Source organism: Phlebotomus argentipes, unplaced genomic scaffold (genome assembly GCF_947086385.1).
Source record: "Phlebotomus argentipes unplaced genomic scaffold, Phlebotomus argentipes genome assembly contig_6, whole genome shotgun sequence".
NCBI lineage: Eukaryota > Metazoa > Arthropoda > Insecta > Diptera > Psychodidae > Phlebotomus > Phlebotomus argentipes.
Window position 1 is genome coordinate 3,554,773 of NW_026776145.1, and position 14,796 is coordinate 3,569,568.

The window sequence follows — 14,796 nt, forward strand, 5'->3', positions numbered from 1 at the left end:
TATTTTTTATTTATTGTTTATATGTTGTGATATATAAAATTGTTTTATAATCTCCGTCGTTTTGCTACTGTTTAGTTCACACTAAGCAATTAAGAAAAAATGAATGCATTTGCTTGGTTTTGCTGAATCACTTTGTTTAGTTAACCCAGTATTTCAATATCACTGAGAATTTTGCAGTTTGTGTGTATGTTAGCTTAGTAAAATACATTCTCAAAAGTTTTCGCATATGTATATTTTCATCAGAAGCTTTACAAAAAATATTCTACCCAAAAAACCTCTTAAAATCCATACATTTGACCAGCAGAATAGAAAAAAGACTAGCACTGTGTGCTTTATTTTAGCAAGACTCTTTAATTATAGTAGTGCGCTCTCTTTATTAATACAGCAATTCAGTATTTCAGCAACAATATTCATTACTTCATCTCGTTGTTTACAAGTTTTCGCACTGAAGCGTCCCTTGATAAGATTACAGGGTTAAAATGAGGCATAGATAATTTCTGGAAAAAAATTGGGGCTCTTCACAAAGTTAATCAAATAAGACAATGACCATTGATATGTTCGCATAGCTGGATTTCGCCACGTGGAAGATGCTCCATTATTGCGCTCTATTATTCTTTTCGAATTCCCGAATGACGAAGCTGAACTTCTTGATGGCCAGCTCAACGTCTTCGTCTGTGATTTGAATGTAAACGACGAGACGACAGTATCCCCAGTCCCGAGAACTGATCTTCACGACAATTCCCTTTCCGCTCTTGTCCGTCACATTTGCAGCAATTTCCTCTTCTGTCACTTCCTGGAGGCGCTTCACTAAATCCGGCGCCTTTATATTCACATCAACCAATTGCAACATTAAAATGTTGGTCTGCACATTCTTAACGTCCACTTTGAAGTTGGGACTCTGCAGAGCATCGATTGCTGTGAAGAAGGGAAAAGTGTATGATTGACTAATGGATTGAAACAACATAGCGAGAAGTTCAGTTAGCGCTGGAAGAGTGAAATCCATCCAACTTTTTCCATATAAGCGTAATAGTTTCTGTAAACTTTTGAATTGAGGACAAAATCTCTTTAAAAGCTACATCTTCCCGATGACTTCCACGCTTCCTTTCTCTCTATCCCATGTTAACCCATATTTCAACCAATTGCTAGATGGTTTTGAGACTTTGTGGCTTCCCCTTTGCATTCTTTCGTTGGCAGGATGCTTTTTCACATTCTCACTGAATTTCCTCTCACTTTTCCCATTGAATTTTTATGAGAGTTGGCAAAAAACTCCACTCTTCGCTCTGACGTGCTCTTATTGCAGCCCAGGAAGAAAGTGAAATTATTAGAAATTTCCGGGGTATTTTTATGGAACGGAAATTTTGTAATATAATTCTATCACACTGAAGCTTTTAAGCTCCTCTCCACCAACTTCCGGCGTTCAAAATTCACAATTGCAAATTGCCCCAGTTATAGACACTTGTATTCTTACTTGCGGATGAGAGTATCTTGTGAAAGGAAGCAAACTCACCTTCGGCAATTCTTCTCGTTCTGCGATGATCTCCGTCGAGAATGGGCACAACACTATCCAGGGAAACGATTCCGGCTGCCGCCAGAATGCCTCCCTGGCGGAGGCCACCACCTAGAGCCTTCCTGAGACGCCTGGCGCGGGTAATGAAGTCCTTCTTGCCCACCAAAAGTGCTCCCACTGGACAGGAGAGTCCCTTGCTTAGGCAAAAAGTCACCGAATCGAAGTCCTTGGCGATTTCGGAGACGGGAATCTTCAGATACGCCGCGGCATTGTAGATTCTCGCTCCGTCCATGTGCATCAGGATGTTGTTCTCCGTGCAAATAGACCTCACCTGCCGGATCCACTCAAGAGGAATCACTCGGCCTCCACAGAGATTGTGCGTATTCTCAATTATCACGAGGCGCGTGGTGGGCTCGTGATCGTCCACGCTGCGAATACTCTTGCGAAGGAGGTCAAGGCTGAAAGTCCCATCCGGCAAATTGGGCAGCGTGGCCAGCTGAACCCCGGCCAGGTGAGCCGCGCTTCCCTGCTCATAGAGGAATGCGTGCGACATATTGCCGCAAATCACCTCCTCGCCGCGCCCGCTGCAGTGCGCCATGATGGCCAGAAGATTCCCCATCGTGCCGCTGATTGTGAACAGGGCCGCCTCCTTGCCCAGCTCCCGGGCGGTGCGCTGTTCCAGCTCGATGAGCGTCGGATCCTCGCCATACACGTCGTCTCCCACCTTTGCCACCACCATGGCGCGCAGCATCTCCGGCGTGGGTGTCGTGAAAGTGTCCGATCTCAGATCAACCACATGATAGTCGTCTCCCGTCTGCTTCTTGGGCGTTGAATACATTGTTGCGGATCCGGAAAATCGCAGTGTCTGCAAGAGAAACAAGAGCGGGAAACGCCTAGAATTGCATTCTCTGCAAGTGACAGATATTTATGCGCAAAACTGACCACACCACAAGGAAGCGAATTGCTGCACAATTAAGAAAGTGACCGTGAGCCAAGAGAGAATTGCGAAATCGTGAACTTCACCTTCCCTCAGCCAGACACACACTGGAGGAGTGGAGAAAAACTCTAGCATTAGTGAGTTATCATGAGTGGCACCAGTGATCCCCCCGCGATGCTCTTGATAAAAATTCTCGCGTCTCACAGGCCTGTGTTTGTTCAATTTAGTGAACATGCCGAAGATAGAGAGACCCCACCAGAGTGGAGAAATTGGTGCGAACGAGAGAAGTGATCTAATAAAAGACTCACACTGAGAAGATAACAAGTTGCTTGCGATCGGCTTAAAGATCACTACACTCCACAGCAGTGGAATCGAAACAGGGAAAATTATCATTTTTTCTGTACGAATTTCCCAACATTACAGATAGAAATTAAATTTCTGTGCAGATATTAAAGTTTTTAATGCAAATTTCTCTGATTTATTTATGCTTCAAATTGAGCAATTGTCGGACTTTTGCTAATGTTATGGGCAAAAAGTTAATTATTCAAATCAATTTCCATTTCAATTTCAATTGTCATTGCATGAAGTATTTTAACATTATCTAAAAATCAAAACTGCCATAACGCGCGTGAATCAAATGAGTTTTGCTGAGCATGTCAAATATTTAATTGCCCATAGCAATGTCAATATTTAGTGAAGGTTTTATTTCGAGCATAAATATTTTATGCAAAGTCTGCTTAGTGTATTTGCATTGTCATATTAATTTCACATTCAACAGTAAATTGTCCATTGAACTAAACTAACGAACTAAGCTGTGTGATAATTGTCAACGAATGTGACCTGTTTTCTTCCTTGGATGCGATTTGAGATTTCCATTAGACGGACACACACCAGAGATTGTGGATGTTGTCCAGCACTGTGTCTTGTTTCCGGTGCCATTGATTCCGAGAGAAGTCTTCTACCAGACACGACAAACAGGCGGGACACTAATGCATGTCATAGGATATGGAGAGAGCGGAAAACTTCCGCCATCCGAGACAACCGAGCGTCCTTCTTGCCTTTGTGACTGCGTGAAAGCCACTTCCCTCGAACTTTGCTCATCTCGCCCTGCCACCCTCCAAACTTTCACAATAAATTGCCGGCTGTCCCAAAATTTCATGCACCTGGAGAATTTCCCAGCCAGAACTCTCTCACTCTATCTAATGTGCATATGTGAGAAACCGGTGAGCTTCCTGTCGTCCCGCATTGATTCTGTCGCGAGATGTTAGACATATTTCCGCATGTAGTTCATTATAGTGTGCTTTTCACGAATATCTTCATTAACATTTGTCTGTAGAGATTAGTGAATTGCAGTTGTAGACTTCATACAAATTAGCAATGTAATTTCACCCTTAGACTTTGATTGAATGCTGCATATCCACTCAAAGGATCCATTAATATATTTTTCAGTCAAAAGCACCTTTTGAATTTCGGGCGGGAATCAGTTTTGCATACTTTCCGGCGCACTCTCACGTTGGAGAGTTTCCCTCAAATGTCGTTGTATGGTTCCTCAAACTGAAATTAGCACAGTCGTATAACACTTGTCACGTCACAAGGTGAGAGGAAAGCTGCGGATTTTTCTTTTGGCCGAAACAAGTGAAATACTGTGCGGAAATCAGTGAACGTGGTACGAAAGTGTGCAGCAAGTCTCTTACTTTACCACAATGAGTGAATCTGAGAACTCGGCGGCGGCGTACGCGGACTTCGTGAAGCCGCAACTGCAGTATAACGAAGAAGGCTGGGGCCCATGTGAGAAAATCGACTTCAGAGATATGCCCTATCAGCCCTTCAGCAAGAGCGACCGCTTGGGGAAGATCAGTGACTGGACCGGGACGGCGACTGTGGACAAGAAGTTCCCAAGTAAGTGGATTTTAGGGGTGCTTTTGGGGATGACTCAGACATAACCTCAAACAAGCTGTCCGGGACATTTTCACACTGTAATTTCCGTGTTTTTCCTTCCAGATAAGTACGCAAGTCAATTCGGGACGGGCAGTCAGTACGCGTACTACCATGACGAGGATGAGACTACGTTCCATCTGGTGGACACGGCGCGCGTGCAGAAGTTGCCGTACCAGCGTGGCCGCTTCCGTGGCAACATGAGACACATGAGGGGTCGCGGCGGACGCGGCGGAGGCCATCAGGGTGGCCTGCAGTCGCTCGGGAAGAGCGTCAAGATGCGGGATCAGCGCCGCGGAACGACTGGTAGGAAGTGGGGCATGCGTGGACCACCGCCCAAGATCCGCGACGCCTCTGTGACTGTGCGTCCAGACTGGATGACCATCGAAGAGATGGACTTCCCTCGGCTGGCCAAGTTGTCTCTACCGGGCGTGAAGGAGGGCGAGGACATCACGTGCTGCGGAACGCTGGAGTACTATGACAAATCCTATGATCGAATCAACGTGAAGAGCGAGAAGCCGCTGCAGCGTGTGGATCGCATCTTCCACACTGTGACCACCACGGATGACCCCCTCATTCGGTCGCTCAGCAAGTCTGTGGGAAATGTGTACGCCACGGACTCCATTCTGGCCACGATTATGTGCTGCACGCGCTCCAACTACTCTTGGGACATCGTGATCGACAAGATCCAGGACAAGCTGTTCATGGACAAGCGTGACAACACGGAGTTCGATCTGCTCACGGTGAATGAGACGAGCGTGGAGCCGCCGCAGGACGACGGCAACTCTCTCAATTCGCCTCGCAATCTCGCTATTGAGGCCACGTTCATCAACCACAACTTCAGTCAGCAGGTGAGTCGGCTTCAATCCCAGAGAGACCAGAGATTTGATCTCTCTGTGCTTTGATGTGTTGCAGGTACTGAAGAGCGGCCAGGCGGAGAACAAGTTCAAGTTCTCGGAGCCCAATCCCTTTATTGGCGACGAGGAGGAGGGCGAGGTGGCCAGCGTGGCGTACCGGTACAGGAAGTGGGATCTGCACAACGGCGTGGTGTTGGTGGCTCGCTGCGAGCACGACGCCGTGGTGAACATGCCGAGTGGGGACCATCAGTTCCTCACCGTGAAGGCACTCAACGAGTGGGACTCGAAGTTGGCGAATGGCGTGGAGTGGCGCCAGAAGCTGGACACCCAGCGCGGCGGCGTGCTGGCCAATGAGCTGCGCAACAACGCGTGCAAGCTGGCCAAGTGGACCGTTCAGGCGCTCCTGGCGGGCTCCGATCAGATCAAGTTTGGCTACGTTTCCCGCGCTCATGTGAAGGACTCATCACGCCACGTGATCCTGGGCACTCAGCAGTTCCGGCCCAACGAATTCGCCACGCAGATCAACCTGAGCATGGACAATGCGTGGGGCATTCTCAGGTGCATCATCGACCTGCTGATGAAGCAGAAGGACGGCAAGTATTTGATCATGAAGGATCCCAACAAGCCCATGATCCGACTCTATGACATCCCTGAGAACACGTTCGAGTCGGACGGGTCTGAGGAGTCTGGAGACGAGGGAGAAACCTTCCAGCCGCTCTACACTTACAGCGGCGGCGAGAAGAAGAATTAGAGCGCCACTCCTGCTCCAGATTCACTACATTATAGCTGCTATCTCTATTATACGCCACTTGCATAAATTTTCATGAGAATTCCTCTAGAAATTTTAATAAATTGTGTATCAGAAATTTTGGAAAATAAAATTCCCACCTTTTGGGTGGGCTCGGGGAAACCCACAAAAAGCATTGTGAGGAAATGGGAAAGAGCTTTCCGTTTATTCAACAATTTCAATTAGTTTTCCACTGAAATTAGGTGATTTTTTTTTCAAAATAATCTAATTTTCCTTCGTAAGCCTTGCAACAGCATCGCGCGGAACCCTCCAAGCGCGGCCATATGGATTTTGTGGTGGGGTCGCTAGTTCCAGTGTCAGCCAGTGCGTGGCGCAGGAGGAAAACTTCAGAAATTCAGTGAATCTCTTTTTGTCACTTTACGCGTGAAATATGTAGGTTTTAGTGAAAATATTTATTTATTCCCAGCACCACCAGCAACTTCTAGATGGAAGATGTCGTCGGACAGGTAAGGGGCATGTTTCGGGGTATGTTTGGGGTGTGTTAGCGAATGCATTCTGCATATAAAATCGATTTTCCCGTGGTGGGCACTAGCGCCCCTCGCGGCGCCGTGGGAAAGTGCACGGGTGAAAAATGCGATTTTCACACACTCCTCAGATTTCGGGAGATGCGAGTGAAAATGGGAGATTTTTCACATTTGCTCGCGTCTCTTGTTTATGGCTATTTTTAGCACTTTCACTCACTGTCTGCCCTTCCGTTGCAGGATCGAATGGGTCGAGATCATAGAGCCCCGCACAAAGGAGCACATGTACGCAAATCTCTCCACTGGAGAGTGCGTCTGGGATCCGCCTGAGGTGAGACAACTCCAGCCGAAAGTCCTGACCCTTCGTCGCGACTTCCGCGCGGTCAGCGACCGCAGGTTGCGCGGAATTGCCATCTGCAATGGAGGGAGGGCGAAACAGAGTGTTTTGTTTTGAAGACGGAAGCGAGGGTGGGATTCGGATTTCAAGCGGAAGAGATTCTTACATTTTCCAGTCTCCACGAGATTCACAAATGAACATTTGCGTCAAGTGAGAAGTGCGCTCTCCGTGAAGGGTTGAAAGCTGACCTTGAGGCGTAAGAGATTTCGGGAGGAATTTAGGGCGGGTCTATCGAAAACTCAAGCTATATAGTGTGCTACACTCATAATGTTTACAAATCAATCTGGATATGCATCGGAAATTCGCGGATTGTAGCATCGTGCTCAAGTGGCAAACAACTGTGCAAATTACAGTAAAATTAGTGCTGTCGCAGCATCTGAACAAAAAACGACTAAGAAGTGCGAGGGATCATGGGCGAATATCAATTAATGGCATTCCAAAGCTGAAACGGCATTTGGAGGCCTCTTTTAGAGAGCTCAACCGCCTCGGAATTACGCGATAAATTGAGCCAGAGCGGCCAGAGCAGCACAGATGGTTGGCAAATGCCACCCAGGAAATTTGTGTGGAGTTGTTAGACTTGGAATTGTGATTTGCCAGTGCTTTTGAGCAGTTGGAAACACAAATCTGATCCTCTCCCAATGGTGCTTCCCAATTCCGTGGGAAAACGACAGAAACTGGGTTAGAAACAGCGCCAAGACGGCGTGACCGGTTGCAAAATGATGAGCCTTGGAACAGTGTGGCGTGACGATGGGTATGTAGTGTGGTTTCGTGGCAAAACATAGGGCAAATATGTTGGAAAAATGCAGAAGCGCGCGAGAGAGAAATTCCCAAACAGCTGCTCCAGCGCGGATTAATTAATTCATTCATTGCGTGTCGGCTGTATTTTTTTCACCGCCTCTGCAAACGCATATTAATTGTGTCACTTAACGCATATCGCTCTGGGCCTCTTTGTTTACACACTCTGCGTAGAGATGAGTGGCTGCCGGCTGATCTGTGCTTGCTTTCCAGGGTGTCAATATAAAGCGAACAAACGACTCTCAGTGGTGGGAGCTCTTTGATACCAACACCCATCGCTTCTACTACTACAATGTGGCATCGCAGACCACGGTGTGGCATCGGCCGGTGGATTGCGACATCATCCCACTGGCGAAGCTGCAGACGCTGAAGCAGAACACAGAGAGGAAGGATGAGTCCACGCAGACGTCCCACGGGAAGGTGAATAGCAGTGCAATTGTAAGGAATTCATCATCATTTCCGACGTGATTCTATCTGGTTGCGATGCTAGAGAAAACTGCTAAGAGACACTCGGCCAAATCCCTTTGATCTGACCTGAGACTCTGAGCAATTAATCATAACTCTATAGAGTTGCTCTTGTTTGTGCCTTGATGAGTTGTGAGTAAGAATTGTTAATGTGTCAAATTTAAAAAGAAAATGCAATTGATGCGAAGCACTTCTGGAGCGTGATATCAGAGAAGAATAATTAGTATAATTTTACTTCCCGATATCATATTAATGTCTTCCCTGTGCGATAAAGCTTACAAAGTGGATCATTGTGAGGTTCAAATATGGCTTTCACATATCATTTCATATCCATTTTTATGTCCCGCAATAAATATAATCAATTTATGTTATTGCTGCCTCCAGCATTCGATTCAGCGCAGAGAGCGGTGCTCAAATTTAACGCTGCACCATTCTCAGATGATGCATCGTGAATTTTTCAATATGCTTTTCATCTGAAGTAGATTTTCCAAATCTCTCGTAGCACGATGACATGCTGGAGGCATGCTGAGTATATTGATGTATTTGATGCAATTTATTTACACAATTTTTGGCTTTTAGATCTCTAAACTCTTCCGGAGTGATCCTCGTGCTGAGATTAAGGGCGCATCGTCAAAGGAGCGCGGTCCACAGGAGTCTCGGAGTGTAGAACTCCTCTCAAGTCCACAGGGTCGCCACAGTTTCCGGCCGAGCTCTACAGATTCGCCGGGTGGTCGCCACGATGCCCACAAATACTGTCGTCACACGGGAGGATCGACGTCGCCGCGCAACAGCAGCCAGAGGCATGATTCCGGCAAGTCCAGTGACTCCAGCCTCTCCAGTGCCCACGGATATCGGCGTCTGCAGGACGGCGGGAGTCTTCGGATTGGGCAGCAGCAGCACGGCGGACGGAAGAAGCAGCACAGTGCTGAGAATTGCTACAGGATGCTCCAGGAGAGCAACAGTTCGCACAACATTCCCCATGTGGCGATGGGTGGGAGCGACATGAAGCCATCGTCACAGTATCCAAAGCAGAAGTTGCCCTACTCACTCTCCAACTCGTCTGACCTGGCCGGGAGTGCATCCCCGGCGCACTCCACCAGCACGCCGCAGCTGAAGAAGAAGCACGCCGGAGATTTCGCCTCACGCACGTCCGCCGATGCAACCAAACACCAGAGTTTCGACTTTGTTGGAAGTAATACACTTAATTTTTGTACCTACGGTGTGGGTTGGGGGCTGCAGTTGTGGTTGCGATGGAATACTAATTGCGGTCACTTTGCTTTGCAGAAGATCCTCCGCTCGTCTCTCTGACGCGCTCCGGGAGCTTCATGTCATCGCCGCGCCAGCAGCATCAGTCGCGAACGGTGACGACGCCGGGCAATGAAGGAAATGGAGGTGGTAGTGATGATTCTATGCATGAGAAATATTTTAAATCTGTTGAAAACACACCAGTGACCCGACGACGTCACACCACATCGGCCAAGGGCGCCGCGATTGCGTCGGGAGCGTCAGGTGGCGGGGGCAACGATACGAGAGCCAGCGGGAGTGGAACATCGTCGAGAGGACTGGCCACGGGCGGAACAGGCGGATCAAGTGATTCGAGTCCACAGAGTCCAATAAGTCCGCAGAATCATGTAAGAATGTTTAATAATTTCCCCTCAAAATCCCCTTTTTGCTCTCGAACACACTCAATTTGGACACAATTTATTGGCAAGAGACACACAGAGTTTCTGTACATACGGAAAATTGGCGAATGATCAAGTGAACAAAATCACGCAAATATTTCATGAAATTCCACGCTTTGGCTCATCTTTCTCTTATAAGTTTGTGTAAATACATATATATTGATTTTGCGAAAGAGAGCCTGTGCAATTGCGGGACAATTAATGCAATTCATTTCTGCAGCTTGAAAGAATTCCTCAATACCTTTTCGATTTACTATATTTCTCCAGCTTCTTTCAGTTGAAAACTCGTTTATTTCTTGGTCACAATTCTTCCTGTAATTATACATATACATATACTGTACAGTGAGCTGTAATGTACCAATTGCGCCTATAAAAATTCCATGAAATATTTCAGCAAGAGACATTGATATACTAACCATGAAATTCTTGAGAAAATTTCTAGCTCCCTCAAAGAAAAACAGAGAGAGAGTGAAGAGAAGTGGTATGATGATGAATACATCGCTGTGTGTTCGAAGCACAGTGAAATTCTTTGCATTCTCTTTCTCCCGGCGACGCACATGGAATATTTTTGTGCTAAATGGCATTTTTGCTTGTCTTCTTGGCGACTTCTTGGCAGGCAACGAAACCAGTGAGGCCATCACTCTTGAGCAGTGTCTCCATCGCCATAGATACCCCAAGCTCCTATATTTCTAGTCACAAGAATGATCCGGAACTGCTGAATCTGGATCTACCAACAAAGCCCGAAAGGTGAATTCCCATTAACAATTAATTTGCCATGCGCTTGTCCTAAAATCCTCCGCATATGTTGCTCTTTGTCAGATATTTGGACAAGATGAAGCTCGACAAGGGGAAGGTGTCACCGGGAAGCGTGTCAAATAGTTCAGGCTTGTCGATACAGCAAATCAATAGCCTGATGAAGCCACTGGCGAACAAGTACAGCGGTGCTGTGACGTCTAGTCAATGCCAAAATGAATTGGGTGCACCGGTGAGGCAGCAGCATACATCGTCATTTAGCAATACACCAAAGGAGCATAAGGAGGAATCATCGCCGGCCGTGATTCCCTATCTCAGCAAGCCAAATCTCGAGAGGCACAACAAGGAGATGCACAAGCACAGCGCCGAGAGGGCCACGTCCACGGGTAGGCGCACGAGACGTCGGCAGCAGTACATGATGGGCACGATGACCAGCGATGCGGAGTACGACAATGGGAACATTTCGCCACTGTACAGCAATTGGGATCAGGTGAGAAGTTGGCTAATTAATTCCACTTACTTCGCAATACTGAAAGGCTAAATTTATTCACGAATTATTCGTGGTTTTTCTGCACAAAAAAAATTGTGTATTTACATTGAGTGGCAGTGCTAGATGTTTTAATTAATCCAAAACCACCCACAGAGACTTGATTTTGCGAAGAAATCACACTAAAGGCCAAAGAGATATTTCAATCAAAATGATCGATGAGTTTTCTTTTTGCAATGAAAGTATTTTTCTGGGGTCCTTCCAGATCCCGTTAAATGTCACTTGGGAAAGATTTTAAATGATCTAGCAAGAACGAACGATCGTTACTGGCAATTGTTTGGTTTATCCATGAGTTCATGTCGACAGTCGTGCCAATTAGGATTAATACTTCGCTGTCGATGTTTTTAACTGAGGTGGAAAGTGGTGAAACTCAGTTTGAGAGGCCTTCGGGTGGTCTGATGCTTCATCGTAGAAACGGGGCCCAGCTTTGCCCCGCAATAAATATCTGGGTGAGAATTAAATGAAAACGTGTCTTAATGCACACATGAATCAAAGGAATAAAACCCGTCAAACAAAAAACGCCAAGATAAAATGAAAAAACGAAAAAATCAAGCAAGTGAAAAACTCTTGAGAAAAGTAAGAAATGAAAAAAGCCTGTTGTAATTACGATTTGAAGCAATTATCGACCATCTTTTTGCTTTATTTTACCACTTTTTTGCTTTATCTGTGCTTTCAGGAGATGCAGGAACATCTTCTACCTCTGCAGCACTATATTATAGAGCAGGCCAAACTGTCTGGATGCTACAGACTTGGTGATCCTCTGGATTCGGATTCTCTCCACTCAGATAGTCAATCGGAGCATTCTTTCTCTGGTCACGAGCCCGACAATGAGGATTCTGATCACTCAGACGGTCGCGGTGATTACCTGACGCATCACTGTGTCACTGGAGAGGATTATGGGATGACGAGAGGCAGTGGTGGTGCTGGTCACACATCCTACTACAATATCGGATTGAACTTCGACAAGGGTGAAAAGGAAGACATGTGAGTGTCATCTATCTGGATGATTGTGGTTAGAAACGCATTTACTGTTGATATTCTTTTGGATGTTTGCAGATCTTCCGAGGTGGAGGCCAAACTGGAAAGTGCTCGAGATGAGCCACAAATATACAGCCCTGTGCGGAATCACCCAATCTTCCCAATGGGCGGCAGCTCAGGTCTGCCCCATCATCACCACCATGGAAAGATGAGTGGTGTGCAGAAGCAGCACTCAATGCCGTCGCCTGGCTTCCATCTTCAGCAATCAATTGACCGACACATGCACGGAATGTCCAAAATGCTTCCACCATCCGGACCTGGTGGCGCTCCGCAGTTGGCCATAATGAAGGAGTGCGATATTGAGAAGTTTGCGCAAGACAATCTGAACCTGCACTCGAAGGGAATCTTCAGGAAGAAGTCATCCGTGCGGGATATGCTGAGTTGGACGGGCAACGCTATCAGTCGACCCATGTTGGCAGTGTCGCGTGATAAGGCGGGCAAGAAGATGGCCACGGAGTTGTTCAAGCTGGTGCAAATCTACATGGGTGATCGCAAAGCAAGACAAGGAATGAGTCTCAATTCCGTGGTAATTGATATCATCTCGCTGGCAGTGCAGCAGCCACCGTGAGTAAACGAACATCTTTGATAGTGTCTGATCTTATCTGAGAGATCTTTCTTGTTTTTCTAGACTCCGTGATGAATTATACGTGCAATTGTGCCGCCAAACAACGGAGAATCCATCGCGTGAGTCTTTGATTCGAGGGTGGGAATTGATGGCCATTTGTTTGTCTTTTTTGCCTCCCTCGCCCACTTTCCAACCAGCTCTTCTGAAGTGAGTCTAATGTGGGGTTTTCTGGAGTGAACAGAGATTGTTAATGATGTCTTGATTTCAGCTACATGAATCGCCATCGGGATCCTACCTTCGCCACGAGCTTCCCAGAGGTGGGAAAGTGGCCAATTCACGTGCAAATATCACATTATGCCACAATTGCGTGTCGAAGATTGGATAGGATTGGGAGTTCGGGGAAGAAGCAAGCCAAAAAGCCATCAGAAGACGAAGTGAATCAAGCAAGGGTGAGTATTATCTGCAATAGTAAGACTTGAAGATGGATTTATATTGGAATTGTGTCTCTTTCTTGTGCAGGATCAAATCTTTCGGGACAGTATGTTTGGCAATACACTTCAGGAGGTGATGGATCTGCAGAAGGACAGGTTCCCAGATCGTCAATTGCCATGGATTCAGGTGACGCTGTCCGAGCAGGTGCTCCTGATGGGCGGAAAACAAACTGAGGGCATCTTTCGTGTTCCTGCGGACGTTGATGAGGTGATGTACTTGAAAAATCGCCTAGATCGATGGGAAATTCCAGAGTACAAGCCCTCAATGGATGCACACTCACCGGCCAGTCTTCTGAAGCTTTGGTACCGCGAACTCTATGATCCTCTTATACCTGATGATCTGTACGAGAAGTGTGTTCAGACTGAGGATCCCGAGGAGGCAGCAACGATTGTTAACAAATTGCCACGAATTAACAGGATGGTGCGGAATATTTCTTCTACTAAAGAACTTGTGGTAAAAATGTAAAATTCTTCCAGGTTCTCACGTACTTGATTCACTTCTTGCAACAATTTGCTCAGCCCGATGTTGTGGCCAACACGAAGATGGATTCATCGAATTTGGCAATGGTATTCGCACCTAATTGCCTGAGGTGCACATCACAGGATCCCAAAGTTATACTCGAGAATGCGAGGAAGGAAATGGCCTTCCTGCGCACCCTCATCATCAATATGGACACATCGAGTGTGGCATATCTCAAGTGAGAAGCTTTCCCAGTCATCGCTCCAGTTAATTGCTAAAGAACAAAAACATGCTGTTTGCCAAGGTAAGAATTTCTTCTCAATATTTCCCAAACACTTCTTTCAATAGTGCAGTTGACGATTTTAAACAGTGTGCTATAAAATTGAATTTCTGATGAAGAGAGAATATCCTTGCTCCAAAAGAGAATGTATTTGTCTTTTTGAACAAAAAAAAAGTTACACAGAAGATTGAAAAGTATTAAAAAATTTTCCTATAGTGAGAGAAGGTGAAAAATGATGAAATTTAGGCGTTTTAGAATTTGACGAAGAGAGAATTTATCATGCAGAGAGAAAGAGAGAGGAAGGAAATATTAAAATCCTATCAAATACGCTCTTATTTAGTGGCAACATTTTCTTTGAAACCTAAGCGAAGAAAATTCAAGAAATATTTATTGATGGACGCAATTTATTACTTTAAAGAAAATCTACATTAGAAGATTGAAGAGAAATACAATAATTAAATAACAAATAAGTCGCTAGAGTGTTCCACAGTTTTTTGATGATTAAACGATGATGAAAGTAACTTTTGAAGAACATGAATCAAATGAGCCACCAATAAGCTTGGGTGAAGCAGAATTTAGGAGAGAAGTGGAGTAAAAATAGAGATAAAAATATTTTTGCAATACTTTAAAGAGGAAGAATGATAGAAAAAGCCATTATTGAATTATGAAAAGAATACTGCATTGTAATATTTATTGTAATCAATTATTAATTAATTCTCTCTCCAAAGTGTTTTTAGACATGCAAAGAAGAAGAAAAAAGAGAAATTCCACTAAGATTCCTGAAAAAAAAACAAGATAAATCTCCAAACTTTCCACCT

At 45.7% G+C, this 14,796-nt stretch overlaps 3 protein-coding genes across 5 annotated transcripts; 2 read left to right on the top strand and 1 right to left on the bottom strand.

Annotated features, from left to right (window-relative positions):
- Positions 1 to 213: 213 nt before the first annotated feature.
- On the bottom strand, positions 214 to 2,808 carry LOC132262794 (L-allo-threonine aldolase). Its single transcript, XM_059762253.1, has 3 exons — positions 2,450 to 2,808; positions 1,508 to 2,372; positions 214 to 915 (listed from the first exon to the last, which is right to left on the bottom strand). Exons 2-3 carry the CDS (start codon positions 2,343 to 2,345, stop codon positions 596 to 598), a joined length of 1,158 nt encoding a protein of 385 aa, XP_059618236.1. The 5' UTR covers positions 2,346 to 2,372; positions 2,450 to 2,808; the 3' UTR covers positions 214 to 595.
- A 1,190-nt stretch (positions 2,809 to 3,998) lies between these two features.
- LOC132261941 (eukaryotic translation initiation factor 3 subunit D) lies at positions 3,999 to 6,156 on the top strand. The gene is made up of 3 exons (XM_059761040.1): positions 3,999 to 4,343; positions 4,446 to 5,230; positions 5,295 to 6,156. The coding sequence occupies exons 1-3, from the start codon at positions 4,148 to 4,150 to the stop codon at positions 5,985 to 5,987; spliced, it is 1,674 nt and encodes a 557-aa protein (XP_059617023.1). The 5' UTR covers positions 3,999 to 4,147; the 3' UTR covers positions 5,988 to 6,156.
- A 186-nt stretch (positions 6,157 to 6,342) lies between these two features.
- LOC132258731 (rho GTPase-activating protein 39) lies at positions 6,343 to 14,772 on the top strand. Of its 3 annotated transcripts, XM_059756202.1 has the most exons (14): positions 6,343 to 6,490; positions 6,746 to 6,836; positions 7,911 to 8,135; positions 8,742 to 9,354; positions 9,447 to 9,554; positions 9,612 to 9,793; positions 10,461 to 10,591; positions 10,664 to 11,087; positions 11,821 to 12,128; positions 12,201 to 12,746; positions 12,811 to 12,954; positions 13,016 to 13,196; positions 13,267 to 13,659; positions 13,716 to 14,772. In XM_059756202.1, exons 1-14 carry the CDS (start codon positions 6,477 to 6,479, stop codon positions 13,938 to 13,940), a joined length of 3,585 nt encoding a protein of 1,194 aa, XP_059612185.1. In that variant the 5' UTR covers positions 6,343 to 6,476; the 3' UTR covers positions 13,941 to 14,772. The 3 variants fall into 3 exon arrangements, with proteins under 3 accessions (XP_059612185.1, XP_059612169.1, XP_059612177.1); XM_059756186.1 differs by having other exon boundaries at positions 9,447 to 9,793; XM_059756194.1 differs by having other exon boundaries at positions 7,911 to 8,117; positions 9,447 to 9,793.
- Positions 14,773 to 14,796: the final 24 nt, after the last annotated feature.